The sequence below is a fragment of the Ovis aries genome, chromosome 3, assembly GCF_016772045.2.
Source record: "Ovis aries strain OAR_USU_Benz2616 breed Rambouillet chromosome 3, ARS-UI_Ramb_v3.0, whole genome shotgun sequence".
Taxonomy (NCBI): Eukaryota; Metazoa; Chordata; class Mammalia; order Artiodactyla; family Bovidae; genus Ovis; species Ovis aries.
The window spans coordinates 181,529,190-181,541,108 of NC_056056.1; the positions used below are offsets into that span (position 1 = coordinate 181,529,190).

At 56.9% G+C, this 11,919-nt stretch overlaps 1 protein-coding gene across 4 annotated transcripts in view; it reads right to left on the reverse strand.

The window, feature by feature from the left end:
• The window catches only part of CARD10 (caspase recruitment domain family member 10), a 32,760-nt gene that overhangs the window by 1,178 nt on the left and 19,663 nt on the right, over positions 1-11,919 (reverse strand). For 2 of the 4 annotated variants that reach the window (XM_027967765.3, XM_042247271.2), the window contains 11 exons: positions 11,723-11,838; positions 10,889-10,917; positions 10,317-10,440; positions 4,838-4,997; positions 4,306-4,414; positions 3,616-3,859; positions 3,361-3,430; positions 2,229-2,331; positions 995-1,153; positions 785-900; positions 226-338 (listed from right to left, as the gene is read on the reverse strand). In XM_027967765.3, the coding sequence (XP_027823566.1) occupies positions 226-338; positions 785-900; positions 995-1,153; positions 2,229-2,331; positions 3,361-3,430; positions 3,616-3,859; positions 4,306-4,414; positions 4,838-4,997; positions 10,317-10,440; positions 10,889-10,917; positions 11,723-11,838 (1,343 nt within the window). The other 2 variants (XR_009600281.1, XM_060414180.1) reach the window with 2 other exon arrangements.

The window sequence follows — 11,919 nt, forward strand, 5'->3', positions numbered from 1 at the left end:
AGAGAGGACAGCAGGCCGTGGTCAGAGTGGGGGATGAAGACGGACAGTGAGACAGAGAGAAAGGAATGGACTAAGACATGGAGAGTCAGAGAGGGAGGACGGACAGAGGCAGTCAGAGTGACAGACAGAAGGCAAAGAAGAGATGGAGAGAGAGAGAGAGAGAGAGCAAGGCATCCAAACAGGAGGAAGTGCAGGGTCCCCACCCCTCCTCCCGGCCCAACTCACCTGACTTCCCGGACATTCTTCTCGGTCACCTCCACGTGGATGACAATGGGGTAGATCTCATTCTGGACCAGCTCCCGCACGCCCCGAGCACCCAGCTCCAACAGGCAGTGCTTCTTCTCAGGGTAGGGGTGGTCAAGGCTACATTTTACTCCCAAGCCAGAGACCCTAGCCTCCCTGCCCCGTGACTGGGCCCCCATAACACAGCCCCCTACAGGTTTCAGCTTCCCCATCCACCTTGGCAATAAGGAAAGAACTGGAAGGGAAAGCCCAAGACTCAGGGAAATAAGTCACTTTCCCTAGACCTTGATCTGCAGAGGGGGCTGACCCCACCCCTGGCAGCCCCAGGTGGCTCCCAGGGGAGCGGCAAGTCTGAGACAAGGATGAACAGATCAGATGTATCAGCCAAACTCTCCAGGGTGAGCCACTTGAGGCAGAGTGCCCCAGGCTACCCATTTCACAGGTGCAAAGACACCCATGGAAGGGAAGGGGCTTGCCCAGGGTCACCCTCTGCTCCTGGGCCCAGAGGGCACCACCCCCATGCCCCACCCCAAGCACCCACCTTCCCGACAGACTCCTGGATGGCACGGATCCTGCTGCCCAGACCAGGGGCAGCAGGCCGAGCCTTGGGGGCTCCGGGTGCTGACAGTGTGCACTGTTCCTCTCCGGACAGGCTTTCTGCAAAGCACAGAAAGGCACAAATGAAGGGCCAGTGGGCTTGACTGCCCCACGGTACCACCTTGCCCTCCCATCTTCAAGTGCGCAGGCTCACCTGCTGGGCAGACTTGGAAGTCCAGCCGGGAGCTGGGCAGGTCTAGGAGGTTGCGGATGAGCCGGGGCGCCAGGCACTCAGGCAAGAGCACCACAGGCCGCAGGGCAGACACCAGCAGGGGCCGCACCAGGCTGTAGGGTTTGAGGCTCTGCTCTGGCTCTGGGCATGGGAGGGGACAGGATGTAGACGAGATGAGGGTTGCAGGCAGGGCCCCAGCTCCTCGCTGCTGGGATGGCCAGCCCCCTCAATACTCAGAACCCCAGTGCCTCCTCTCAAGGCCCTTATCTTCTTTCCCTTCCTAACACCCGCTGCTGGACTTCACTGGGACTGTCCTCCCCATCCCAGGCCTCACCCGTGCCCCCTACAGGCCATTCTCCTCTTGGCAGCTGAGGCAGGCTTCAACGCTGAAGTCAGATCCTGTAACTCCCCTGTGTTCAATGCACCAGTGACTTCCCACAACTCTCAGGAAGAAGGCCACATCCTCCACGTGGGTGACCCAGCCCTGCCGGAGCTGGGGAGGCAGCAAGCCACAGATCCCCTCACTACAAGCTCTATTCCGACCTCACAGATCAGCAGCTGTAATCACAGGACCTCTGCATACCCTGGTGGCCCAGTTAACTCTCCTGTCAGAGCCTAGGTCATGCCTTCCCAAGCTCCCAGGTGGGCAGGGACCCCTCCTACCTCCCCACTCCCCTCTGGCACAATGCATGACAAGAGTTATGTGCCTGCTGTACTCCGTGTCCTCCAAGCATATGACACATAGCCATGCCTCTGAGTCTTTGCCTTCTGCCTCGCATGGAGTCTTCATCCTTGAAAGCTCCAGTTCAAACAATCTCCCTTCCAGGAAACCTAACCAGCCTTACCCTCAGAATTGCTATTTGTTCCTCTGGGCTCCCCTAAACCCCCATCCTCCTTCCTCCAGGAACTCTCTCTGGGGCCATCACGGCACCTGCCACCATACTCAGGCAAAAGGCGCAGCTGTGCACACTGTGCCAGACAAAAACAGGCCCATGCTTGCCCGTGCCTCACCCCTGGTCACACCTGGACACACACCAGCTCCCTCCATCCTCGTGGCTCATCTCCCACCAGGTCCCTGGCCTGCACCCTGCCCCTGACTGGAACCCTCCCACAAGCCCTTCAAGGCCAAAGGGAACACCAAGGCCAAAGGACACCCAGATGGGCACATTCCTGGAGCCCGTAGACAATGGCTGCACCTTTGCACCTGGGCACGAACCTGAGCAGGGCTCCAGCAGCAGCTGCTCTGGGGAGTCCCCAGGAGGACTCCCCACATGCTTGGGCTTCACCAGTCGCAGCTGGTCCAGGGCGCGCTTCTTTAGCTGGTGAGGGAGTAGAAAAAGAGGGGCACCTGAGAGCTCAGCTCCGTCCCATCCTCAGGGAGAAAGGGCAGGTCAGCACAAGAACCCCCTCTCTATCTGGCTGTCCCCTGCCCCCGCCTGGCTCAGTACAGCCCCCGAGACAGAGGCGGGTGACCATTTCTAGGAATCCAGGGAAGTAAGGCTGCTAGAGCTAGTCAGAGCTAGAAGAGCCTTAGGTCTGCCCCCACGTTACAGATCAGAAATCGAGGCCAAGAAGGACCTAATAAGATGTAAGAGACAAACTCTGGGGTCTCTTCCAATTAATCAGCAGTGTAGGATGCATATAGAAAAACCAAAATCGACACTGCTAATCATAACAATCGTGGTTGTTGTTGTTCAGTTGCGCAGTCATGTCTGACTCTTTGCGACCCCATGGATATCAATAGTTGACAGGTGTTAAATAACGTGACAATGGGACAAACGCTAACTAGATCCCACATGCATGAACCCACAAGACAGGCAAGGGTTCCCCATTTTACAGATGATAAAACAGAGCCTCAAGAGAGGGTCAGGTGGTCGGCCAAGGTCACACAGCAAAGAAGGAGCAGAGCTGGGATGCAAACTCCGGAGGCCTGGCTCTAAAGCCCAGGTTCTCCACCTTCTCTTTAGTACCATGGTCTCTTGAAATATTTAACCTCTCCGAGCCTTGCTCTGCCTAGGCGCATGGTCCAGGGATCAGAAAAGGGAGTGTGACTATTGTTCTGTTAAGTGCTCACCACATGCCACCCATACTTCTGAGCACCGGGCACAATGCCTCACTTCCCCCTGTCAACTACCTGGACTGGAGCCCTATTGCTATTCTCTTTGATGGACACGCTGGGAATAGGATCAACCAAGTCTAGGTGAAGATGCAACCAAAATGCTCACCAAGAAGATGAGCAACCAAGTGGCTGGGGTCTCCTTCCCCAGCTTCCAGAGAATGGAGCCTGTCCTCTCCCTTTTGGCTCCCCCTCCCGAAGCCCTCACCCTGTCCTCCGCAGCCCAGCTTACATTACTGCGGGGGCCCCGGTGTCGGCTAGATGGCAGGCATTTCTCCTGAACTTCCAGGAGCTGCTGGGCTCTGGCGGGAGGGAGTGGGGGAAAAGGGAGGTCATGTCATGAGTTTGCAGGGAGGTGGGGAGTTCTTCACCTTCTCTCCTCCAGCCCCCTCCCCCAATCCTGTCCCAGAGGACAGCGAGGGACTGTGGGAGGGGGCCGAGAGTCCCCCATCCCAGTCCCGGCTCCCAGGGCCGCGGGCTGTGTCACCTCTGATAGTTGGGCACGGTGCCCCGGTCCAGGTCTCGCAGGGTGAGGGGGTCAACCCGCACGCAGAACCACTCCTGCCGTCGCTTATATGCCGGGTCCACCAGGCGCAGTATCTCCTGAGCTCTCACACACAGGGCATGGGGGTCAGCCCGCTCAGGCAGGCTGAGGTTGGCTCGAATGTAGAAGGGCTCAGCTCCTGGCTCCTTCACCCAGGCATCCAGGGCCTCGTGGAAGGACTGGCAGGCTGAGTGTGGACAAGGCAGGGGGCAGCAATAAGGACAAGGGAAGGAGAAAGTCAAGCATTAACCTCAGAGAGGCCATACCTTCCCCTTCTTAAAATGAGAGTCCAAGGCCCAGGGAGGGAGGGGATTGGCCCCAAGCCACCTAGCCCACTGGGGACAGAACCAGGACCCAAACCCAGGTTCCTGGACTCCTATCCAGAGCTCCTTTCACTGTAAATTGCTTACTGAGGACAAGACAGAGGAAGAGCATAAGAAGAGACAACTAGCAAGGGGACAGCGGTGTAGAAGGGAAGAGCAGTGACAGGAGTCAGGAGGCGAGGCATCCCCCTCCCAGGCCGCGGCTGTCCCACCCACACTATGGACTGGAGGAGCCTTCTAGTGAGCCCTCAGTTCTGACCTTCCAGGACTCCTAAGTCCTCAGTGCCTGCCCGCCCCAGGCCAGATTTACCCTTGAAGTCCATCAGTGGGAGCGTGGACGTCTGTTTCCGGGGCAAGGTTCTCTGCTGGGCCTCGCCTTCCAGCCCTGCCCCCTCCAAACCAGCAGCCTCTGCCCTTGGCTGGGAGAAAACCCAGACAGGGAGGGAACTGAGCTAGCTTCCCAGGACAGCCCTGAGGCCGAAGAACACCGCGTGTGGGGGTGACCATGTCTCAAAATTCTGATGCTCCCACCTTACAGGGTGCGTGCTCAGCCAGACCCTGCTCCCTGCAACTGGCCTCCCCACCCAGCGTGGCTCAGTCTGGTCTTTTCCACGTGTAAGGGTGGGGATCTGTCCAGGTGCTATCAGTCTGCCCCACCTCCCAGCCCCTGCCCAATCAGATTTCACTTAATGCTGGCTGAGGCGGGGCTAACCAATGAGCCCACCTCTGCTTCGACCAATCTCCAGAAACTCCGCCCAATGATCTAGATCCACCAATCAGAGGGCACCCAGCCCCAGCTAATGTACCGATTCCACCCCCAGCTCAGAGGGGCGGGGCCTCACCTCTCTTGGTTCTACCCTGGCCGACCCTGGCCCAGAGAGCACCCTCCGCACAACAGCCCCAGACCAGCTGTCCCCGAGGAATGACAGGCTATCTGGGCCCTTGTCCTGGGGCTCAGGTCCCCCCGGGGGACTCCAGCCAGACACTCGGATAGCCAGAGACCTGAGCAGAGAGAAAGGAGATGAATTAGCGTTTAGCCAGTATGTTGCTTCAGTTCAATATCCTTGGAGAACTATAGTGATGCCCCAAAGATGCCAAGACTGCCACCCCAGGCCACTGCACCCGCTGGAATGCTCTTTCCCTTCTTTTTGCCTGGCAAATTCTGCTTATCCTTCATTGTTCAGGTCAAAAGCAACCTCTCCTTCCCAAAACCCTCAAACCCCTGGACACAGTGAGGTGAAGCTTCTTGCTGGAGCACCCCGTTTTTCTATTTTCCCCTTGGTTTCCTCCCTCAATAAAACGCCTTGAGAATCAGCCCTCCATCATGTTTGGCTCTGGATCCCTACCACCAATCACAAGTGTCTGGCACATCTGGCAGATGACTAATAAAAGCTTGTTATGCTCATAGTCTAGGGCAGGAGGTCACCCTTAAATCATAACAGATCAAGGATGGTTACTGCTGGCAGTAGGAGCATAAAGGGAGGGGCTTCCCAGAGGAAGCAGCAGCTAGGCTACATGAGGGTGTAGAATAGAAGCACTTCTGGAACAGACAGAATCCTATGGTTCCAGACCAAAGAGCTGGTATAGGCAGAAGTGTGGAGAATAGGATACAATGCAGAAGAATTTAATAACAACAATAACAACAGGAGCATCAAACACTTACTGGGTGCTTCCCATGTACTAGACACCATGCTAAACTCCTTGCCCTAATTAACTAATTTAACATCCTGGGAAACAGCTCCCAGGAAAGGCAAGCTGGAGCCAGCCTATGGAGGGCAAGGAATGAAGGTATCTGACCTTCCTCTGGTGGTCAGTGGGTACCACTGACCGTCAGGACAGAGTCACCAAATCCCTGTCATAGGAGGACTCTGCCTATCCCTGGATGAGAAGTGGTGAAGCCCTGTGGCCAGACTCAGAGAGAACTGACCACAAGTCTCCCCATGACCCCTCCTCCATGGTTCTAGGGAAGGGGAGAGGTCAGGCTCTGTGGGTGTGCCCCAAATAGAGAGGGAGCCCAGGAAAAGCTTGGTCATTCACTCACCTCCCCATCTACCCTGGCAGCTTCAGCCACACAGCCATACTGCCCCCTGCTGCCTGCCCAGGGTGGGCAAGGCTGCAAAGACCTTAACCCAATCAGTACCCATGCAGGGGAAGACCCTGGCCCTTGGGAGTCTAGCCTGGCTCCTGCCCCCTCAGTCAAAATAGAGGACCAAGACCCAGGGGCTAGGGATAGACATGGGTGCTGGGGACATCTGGGCTGCCTTTACAGGCTCCTTCAGCCTCGGGACTGTCCTGGCCATATCGATTGGGCACAGAAAGGCCTGGGCAGAGATGGGAGGCCTGAGGCTGGGCCTGGGTATGCTGCCCAATGGCTGAAGCCACAGCTATCAGCTGCAACCCCAGTACTAACTGTGCTCTAGCCTTTGTAAGCGAGCTGGCCACTTGATTCTATCTCCATATCCATAAAGCAAGGACAATGATGACACTCATTTCCCACTGTGGGTGTGAGGCTTAGACAAATATAGAGATAATGCAGGTAGAGGTGGAAACCAGAGGGCTCCAGGGCTTTCCAACTAAATGGGTTATGAAATTCACTGGGTCATGACCAGCACTGTTTTTGAATGGAATGGAACAGAAAATACAAGCCTGCCTCCCTTCAAGTAAATCCAACTATCTTCCTGTGACCCTTTTGTTCCAGGCACTTGTACTGGGTTTCTCCTGCAGCGAAGAGTTTGAGAAACGTGGTGTGGAGGGCATCAGCAGGAACTCTGGGGCCAGGAGGCCTCTGGTTCTCAGCAGTCCCATCTGTGTCTATCTACCTCGTTGTACAACTCAGTAAGTTTAAACACTGGATGTTGCTGAACAGTGCCCAATAAAAACTAGACATTCACTATCACCAGTTGTGATTCAGGACAAGTCACCTCTCTGTGGTCCAGCTTCCTCTCACCCAATTTCAAACCCACAGACAGATGACCACTGTTGGCTTCTCCAGTTGAGGGCCCAGCGAGAAGACTGCATTCAGGCCCTCCAGGTCCATCTGTTCAATCCCTACCCATGCCTGCATGCCACGCCCCCTCCCTGCAATTCCAGCATCAGGGCAATTCCTCAGTCGTTCCACCTTTTCAGGCTCAGAGACCCAGCTTGGGCATCCTCTCCTTCAGGATGCCCTTGCCCACCTTCCTGAGGGACCAAGTGACTTCTCTGAGCCTCCACAGCCCCAGGCTACTACCTGGGGGCTCACAGGGCAGGATCCAGATCAGGTCTCTCAGACTCAGACCTCAGCAGACAAGCGGGTGGGGAAGAAAAAGGAATGGTAGAGGGCAGGGGTTACCTGCTCCAACCTCTCAGGAGCTCTTAGGTTTCTGGCAACAAGATCTAATTGATCCCAGTCCTGCCTGTGGGAAGGATGCGGGTCCCCATCCACCAGGAGAGGGCTCACAATCCTATCCCCCAGTGTCAGCTCAGGAGTCAGGTCACAGGCGAACAACAGGAACTGGGCCAAGTCCTTCACTCTGCCAACCCTGAGCATCATGAGTTAAGTGGCTTGGATGAGTGTTGCCCTACACCCTAGGGCACTGTGGGAAGATCCCTAGGTTCATAGGTCAAGGACCTATGAAGCTGAGATGTAAGCATGTCACACAGATTACCTCACTGAATCCTCCCAACCACCCTACGGAAGCCATCTGTTATTACCCCAACATAAGAGAAGAGGCAAACTGAAGCCAGGGGAAGTTACAATTGCCAAGGGTTACACAGCTGGTGGGCGGTGGAGTTAGACAATGACCTACCCAAACCTTCCCTGTGCGAGGTCAGCCAATGCCGGAGATCCTGTCTTTGTGACAAGAGCGGGCAGGTATGGCCCTTCCCAGGAGATAACACCCCAATACTCTCCCAGTGTCCTCCCCACCCAACATGTCACTTTCATTCTTTTCCACCTGCCTTACCATCCTCCGTCCTGGCCCAAGGCTCTGGGAGCCAAGAGGGGCAGGGGAGAGCAAAGAGCTACAACGCCCAACACACAGGGAGCACTCAACACAGGTGGAGGTTCAAGCAGCTTCAGTGGGGACTTCCCTGGTAGTACAGTGGTTAAGAATCTGCCTGACAAGGCAGGGGACACAGATTTGATCCCTGTTCTGGGAAGAATCCACATGCCATGAGGCAACTAAGCCTGTGGGCGACTACTGAGCCTGAGCTCTAAGAGGGGGGCACCACAATGAGAAGCCTGCACACCAAAACTGGAGAGTAGCCCCCTCTTGCTGCAACTAGAGAAAGCCTGTGTGCAGCAATGAATATCCAGCACAATCAAAAACAAATAAAAGTTTTTTAAAAAACTCAAGTAGCTGTGACGAGAGGAAGGGACTCTGGAATCCCCAGCTCCACCACCAAGTGGCCATGGGACACATTCCTGACTCTGAGCCTCATTATCGTCTGTATATGGGGCTTGCAGGGCTACTCCGAGGATTAAGCCACAACAGCACCAACAATAACTAAGAGCTAACTTCCCACTCACTACGAGCCAGGCATTGCATTTAGCACTCTAGTAAGAATATGAGAACCTCCACAATGACCCCAAGGGACAGGTACTACTGTGAGCCCATTTTAGAGAGCAGAAAACTGAGGTAATGAGAAATTAAACGAGTTGCTCAAGGCCCCACAGTAGCAAGTGACAGAGCCAGGGTTTCAGCTGGCTCACAAGTCTGTTTGGATCCCGTGTGTGCTCTGACCTGTAGCCCTGCCCCCAGCCCAGGCCATGTGCAAACAGTGCTCCCCAGTCCATTAGGGCTCGCACATCCCTGAACCCCCATGAACTCACCCCCTTCTCTCTCAGTCCCCCAACCCTGCCCCAACCCCTCAATATGTGTTCCTCCCCCATCTCCCTCCTCCCCAGGAACTGCGTGGGCATCAGAGGTGGTCCCATGATCACATGGGCCAGAACCTCCAGCTCCCTCTGTGGCGGAGGCCCTTGGATAGCAGCCAGGACCCCTGCTGCAGGCCTGAGCAGAGGAAGGGAGGAAGGGCCGAGGCAGGCAGGAAGGGAGGTGCCTCCGCCCCTTCCCCCAGAAGCACGTCCTGCACAGTGAGAAACAATGTCACACTGGGCCCTGTGCCGAACCGTGAGAGTGGGGGCAGGGGCCTGGCCAAACTGCTTCCAGGAGGCAGGAGGCTCCCGGTGCTGCTCTGCCCTGATTTCTTGAGCGACCTGTCCTCTGTAAGCAGCATCCCCACATTCCAGCTCTGACATTCAGTGCTTCCTATGCCCTCCCCAAAACCCAAATCTGGTCAGGTCACTCTGGAGCTTGGCCCTGGCACCTCCTAGCTGTGTGACCTCGGGCAAGTCGCTTAACCTCTCTGAGCCTCGGTTTCCTCCTCTATAAAAAAGGGTAATCATAATAGAGCCTGCCTCCCAGGACAGAGGGAATGTTGTAAAGCAGCCAGGAGCCGGCCTGGCGTTTAGTAATAGCTAAGCACCATCCCCCCTCCCCTCGCCGCCCAGGTTTCCCAGGGTGCACAGCACCACACTCCTCCAGCCTGACTCACAAAGCCTGCCCTAGCCTCGACTTTCACCTTTCCCCCTTCCCCCTTCCCTGCCCTCACGCTCCAGTCACCACCGAACGCCAGGCCTGACCCTGGACAGCCTCTGCTCTCTTCTTTCCATATCACCCAGCTGCCCTCCTGGCCTGCCCTCTCCTGGCTGCGTTCAGAGGCCACATAATCAGATCAGCCTCCTCCATCGCCTGTCCTCCTGAGATCACGGACCAGGAGAGCCATGCACCCACCCAAACGCACAGAGCACATGGCCTGCAGCATGCTGGGAGCCGCCAAGGCTCGTGTCTCCAGTCGTGGACATGGGGCCAGTTCAGCTGCAGGGAGCCACAAATGACAAACTACCACCACCCCACCCCACCCTCAGCACAAAGTCTGCTGGGAGGCTCAGTCCTGCTGGGAGATCTGAGCAGGGACAGGCACGCAGTACAAGTAACAGTTGCCACCTACCAAGCACTCACCACACGCCTGGCAAAGCAGGGTGCTTGGCTGCCACAAATCCTAAGCCCCCAAACACCACCTGCAGAAGACATTGCTGTGCCCTTTACCCCGATGAAGAAACTGAGGCCCAGAGAGGTGAAATAACCAGCCCAAGCCTCCCAGACAATGGTGACAGCATATGAATTCAACGTCTGCCTCTGTGCAAAAACCCAACAGCCTGACAGAGGCATGAGCAAGGGCTTCTCTGCTGCTCCCTCCCACCTCACCCCTGCTCACCCTTCTCTGGGGATCCGGACCAGCCCCCCAGCTCCACCCCGCCGCAGGTGACTGCAGTACCTGTTGAAGAGATCCAGGCCACAGCCTCTGGCCAGAAGGCTGTCCGGCTTTCCCAAAGGCCACACGCTGTCGGAGGACGAGGACGAGGAGAGGCCCGGGGACCAGGGCTTGAGCGTCACACTCCCTGGGGAGGAGGGGTGAGGTTCAGGGGCGCCAGCAGACCAGTGAGGGAGGGCTGGGTCCATGAGAAGGGGTTGAGCCCCTTGAGCCCAGAGATGGCTCAGGGCCCAGAGACCTTGGCAGGTTGGAGGCCCTGGGAACACACTGGACTCACAGGGCTCAGGGCTGGGCCTGGGTCGAGCAGGGTGACCCTTCAGTTTCCTGGAAGAAGGTGGAGGGCGGGCTGGAACTGAGTAGCTCCACAGAGCACAGCTGAGACCAGGAGAGAGGATCAGGATGGGCTCAGGATGAGAGGTGGGAATCAACTCCCCCAGGGCCTCCTGAGCAGAGCCTCCCTGCTTAGGGGACAGCAGAGCCTCAGGGAGGGGGCGCAGGCCAAGGGCAGCATAGGTAGCACCGGCCTCAGGTGGGTTCCCAGACGAGCCCTCCCCGGGGAGCCCTGGGGCCTTTACCTGTGATGTCTGACATGCTGCTGAAGGACCTGGGCAGAGAGAGGGCGGGAGGGGCCAGCACTGAGCGCGGTGGGCATCCAGCCCCACCCCCTGCTCCTGTGCCCGTGCTACCCCAGTGTCTGGCAACCCCCAAGCACATGCACGCTAGACTCCTAAAGTCACAGGGCAAGATGCTAATATTCTGACCGTGCAACTGTGCCCATGTCCCTCCACCTAGAAGGCCACCCGTTCTGGTCTGTAACGCCTCTCCCTCTAGCAAGCCTGCCCTGACCTCTCATGCCTCATCCCAACTCTACTTTCTACTGTCATTTGTAGCTCCAGGGTCTGCCTCCCACACTAGACCATGACCTTCCCATCGCACACTCATCATGGCGGGTTCACTCATTACATCAAGCCAATGACGGGGGACACATGCCAGGTGGCAGGCTATCTCCCGCCCTCAGTCCTGGCACCAATCATATGGCTCAGTTTATCTGGCCCCCATTTTCTGCTGCTGCCTGAACCTGCAGCCTTTCTTGCCTGAGATCCTTGACCCCTGAGAACCTCCTCCGTGTCTCCTAGTCCTGAACACCCAGGCTTCCCCCTGGATTAAGGCTCTTTGAGGCTTAACCTCCAGTGACTCTTATGTCAGGGTACTCAGCAGGGACTGAGCCCACTCTGCCCTTTGACCTTGTCTTAACCCCCTGGTTACGCATATGACTCCTGGGACCTGGGTTTCCATAGCTCCAGTCATTTAAGGGCAGCAAAGGGAGGTGACAGCCCAGACCTGACCCTGGCATCAGGGATTCTGGGAGGCAAGAGCAGTAACCTCCCACCCCGGGCCTCTTCCTTTACCTCTTAGGGGGCGCAGGGTCTTCCTCTCGCTGCCGGCGGAGGATGGAGCCAGCACTGGGTGGAAAGGGCAGGATGGAGAGGCGATTGATCTCCTTCTCATTGTCCATGGCCTCCTCCTGCAAAGTCACAGCAGGGCCTGGTCACCCCCACAGCACCCGCCCACAGCTCATTGTGCCAAGTTTGTGCTCATTTCACAG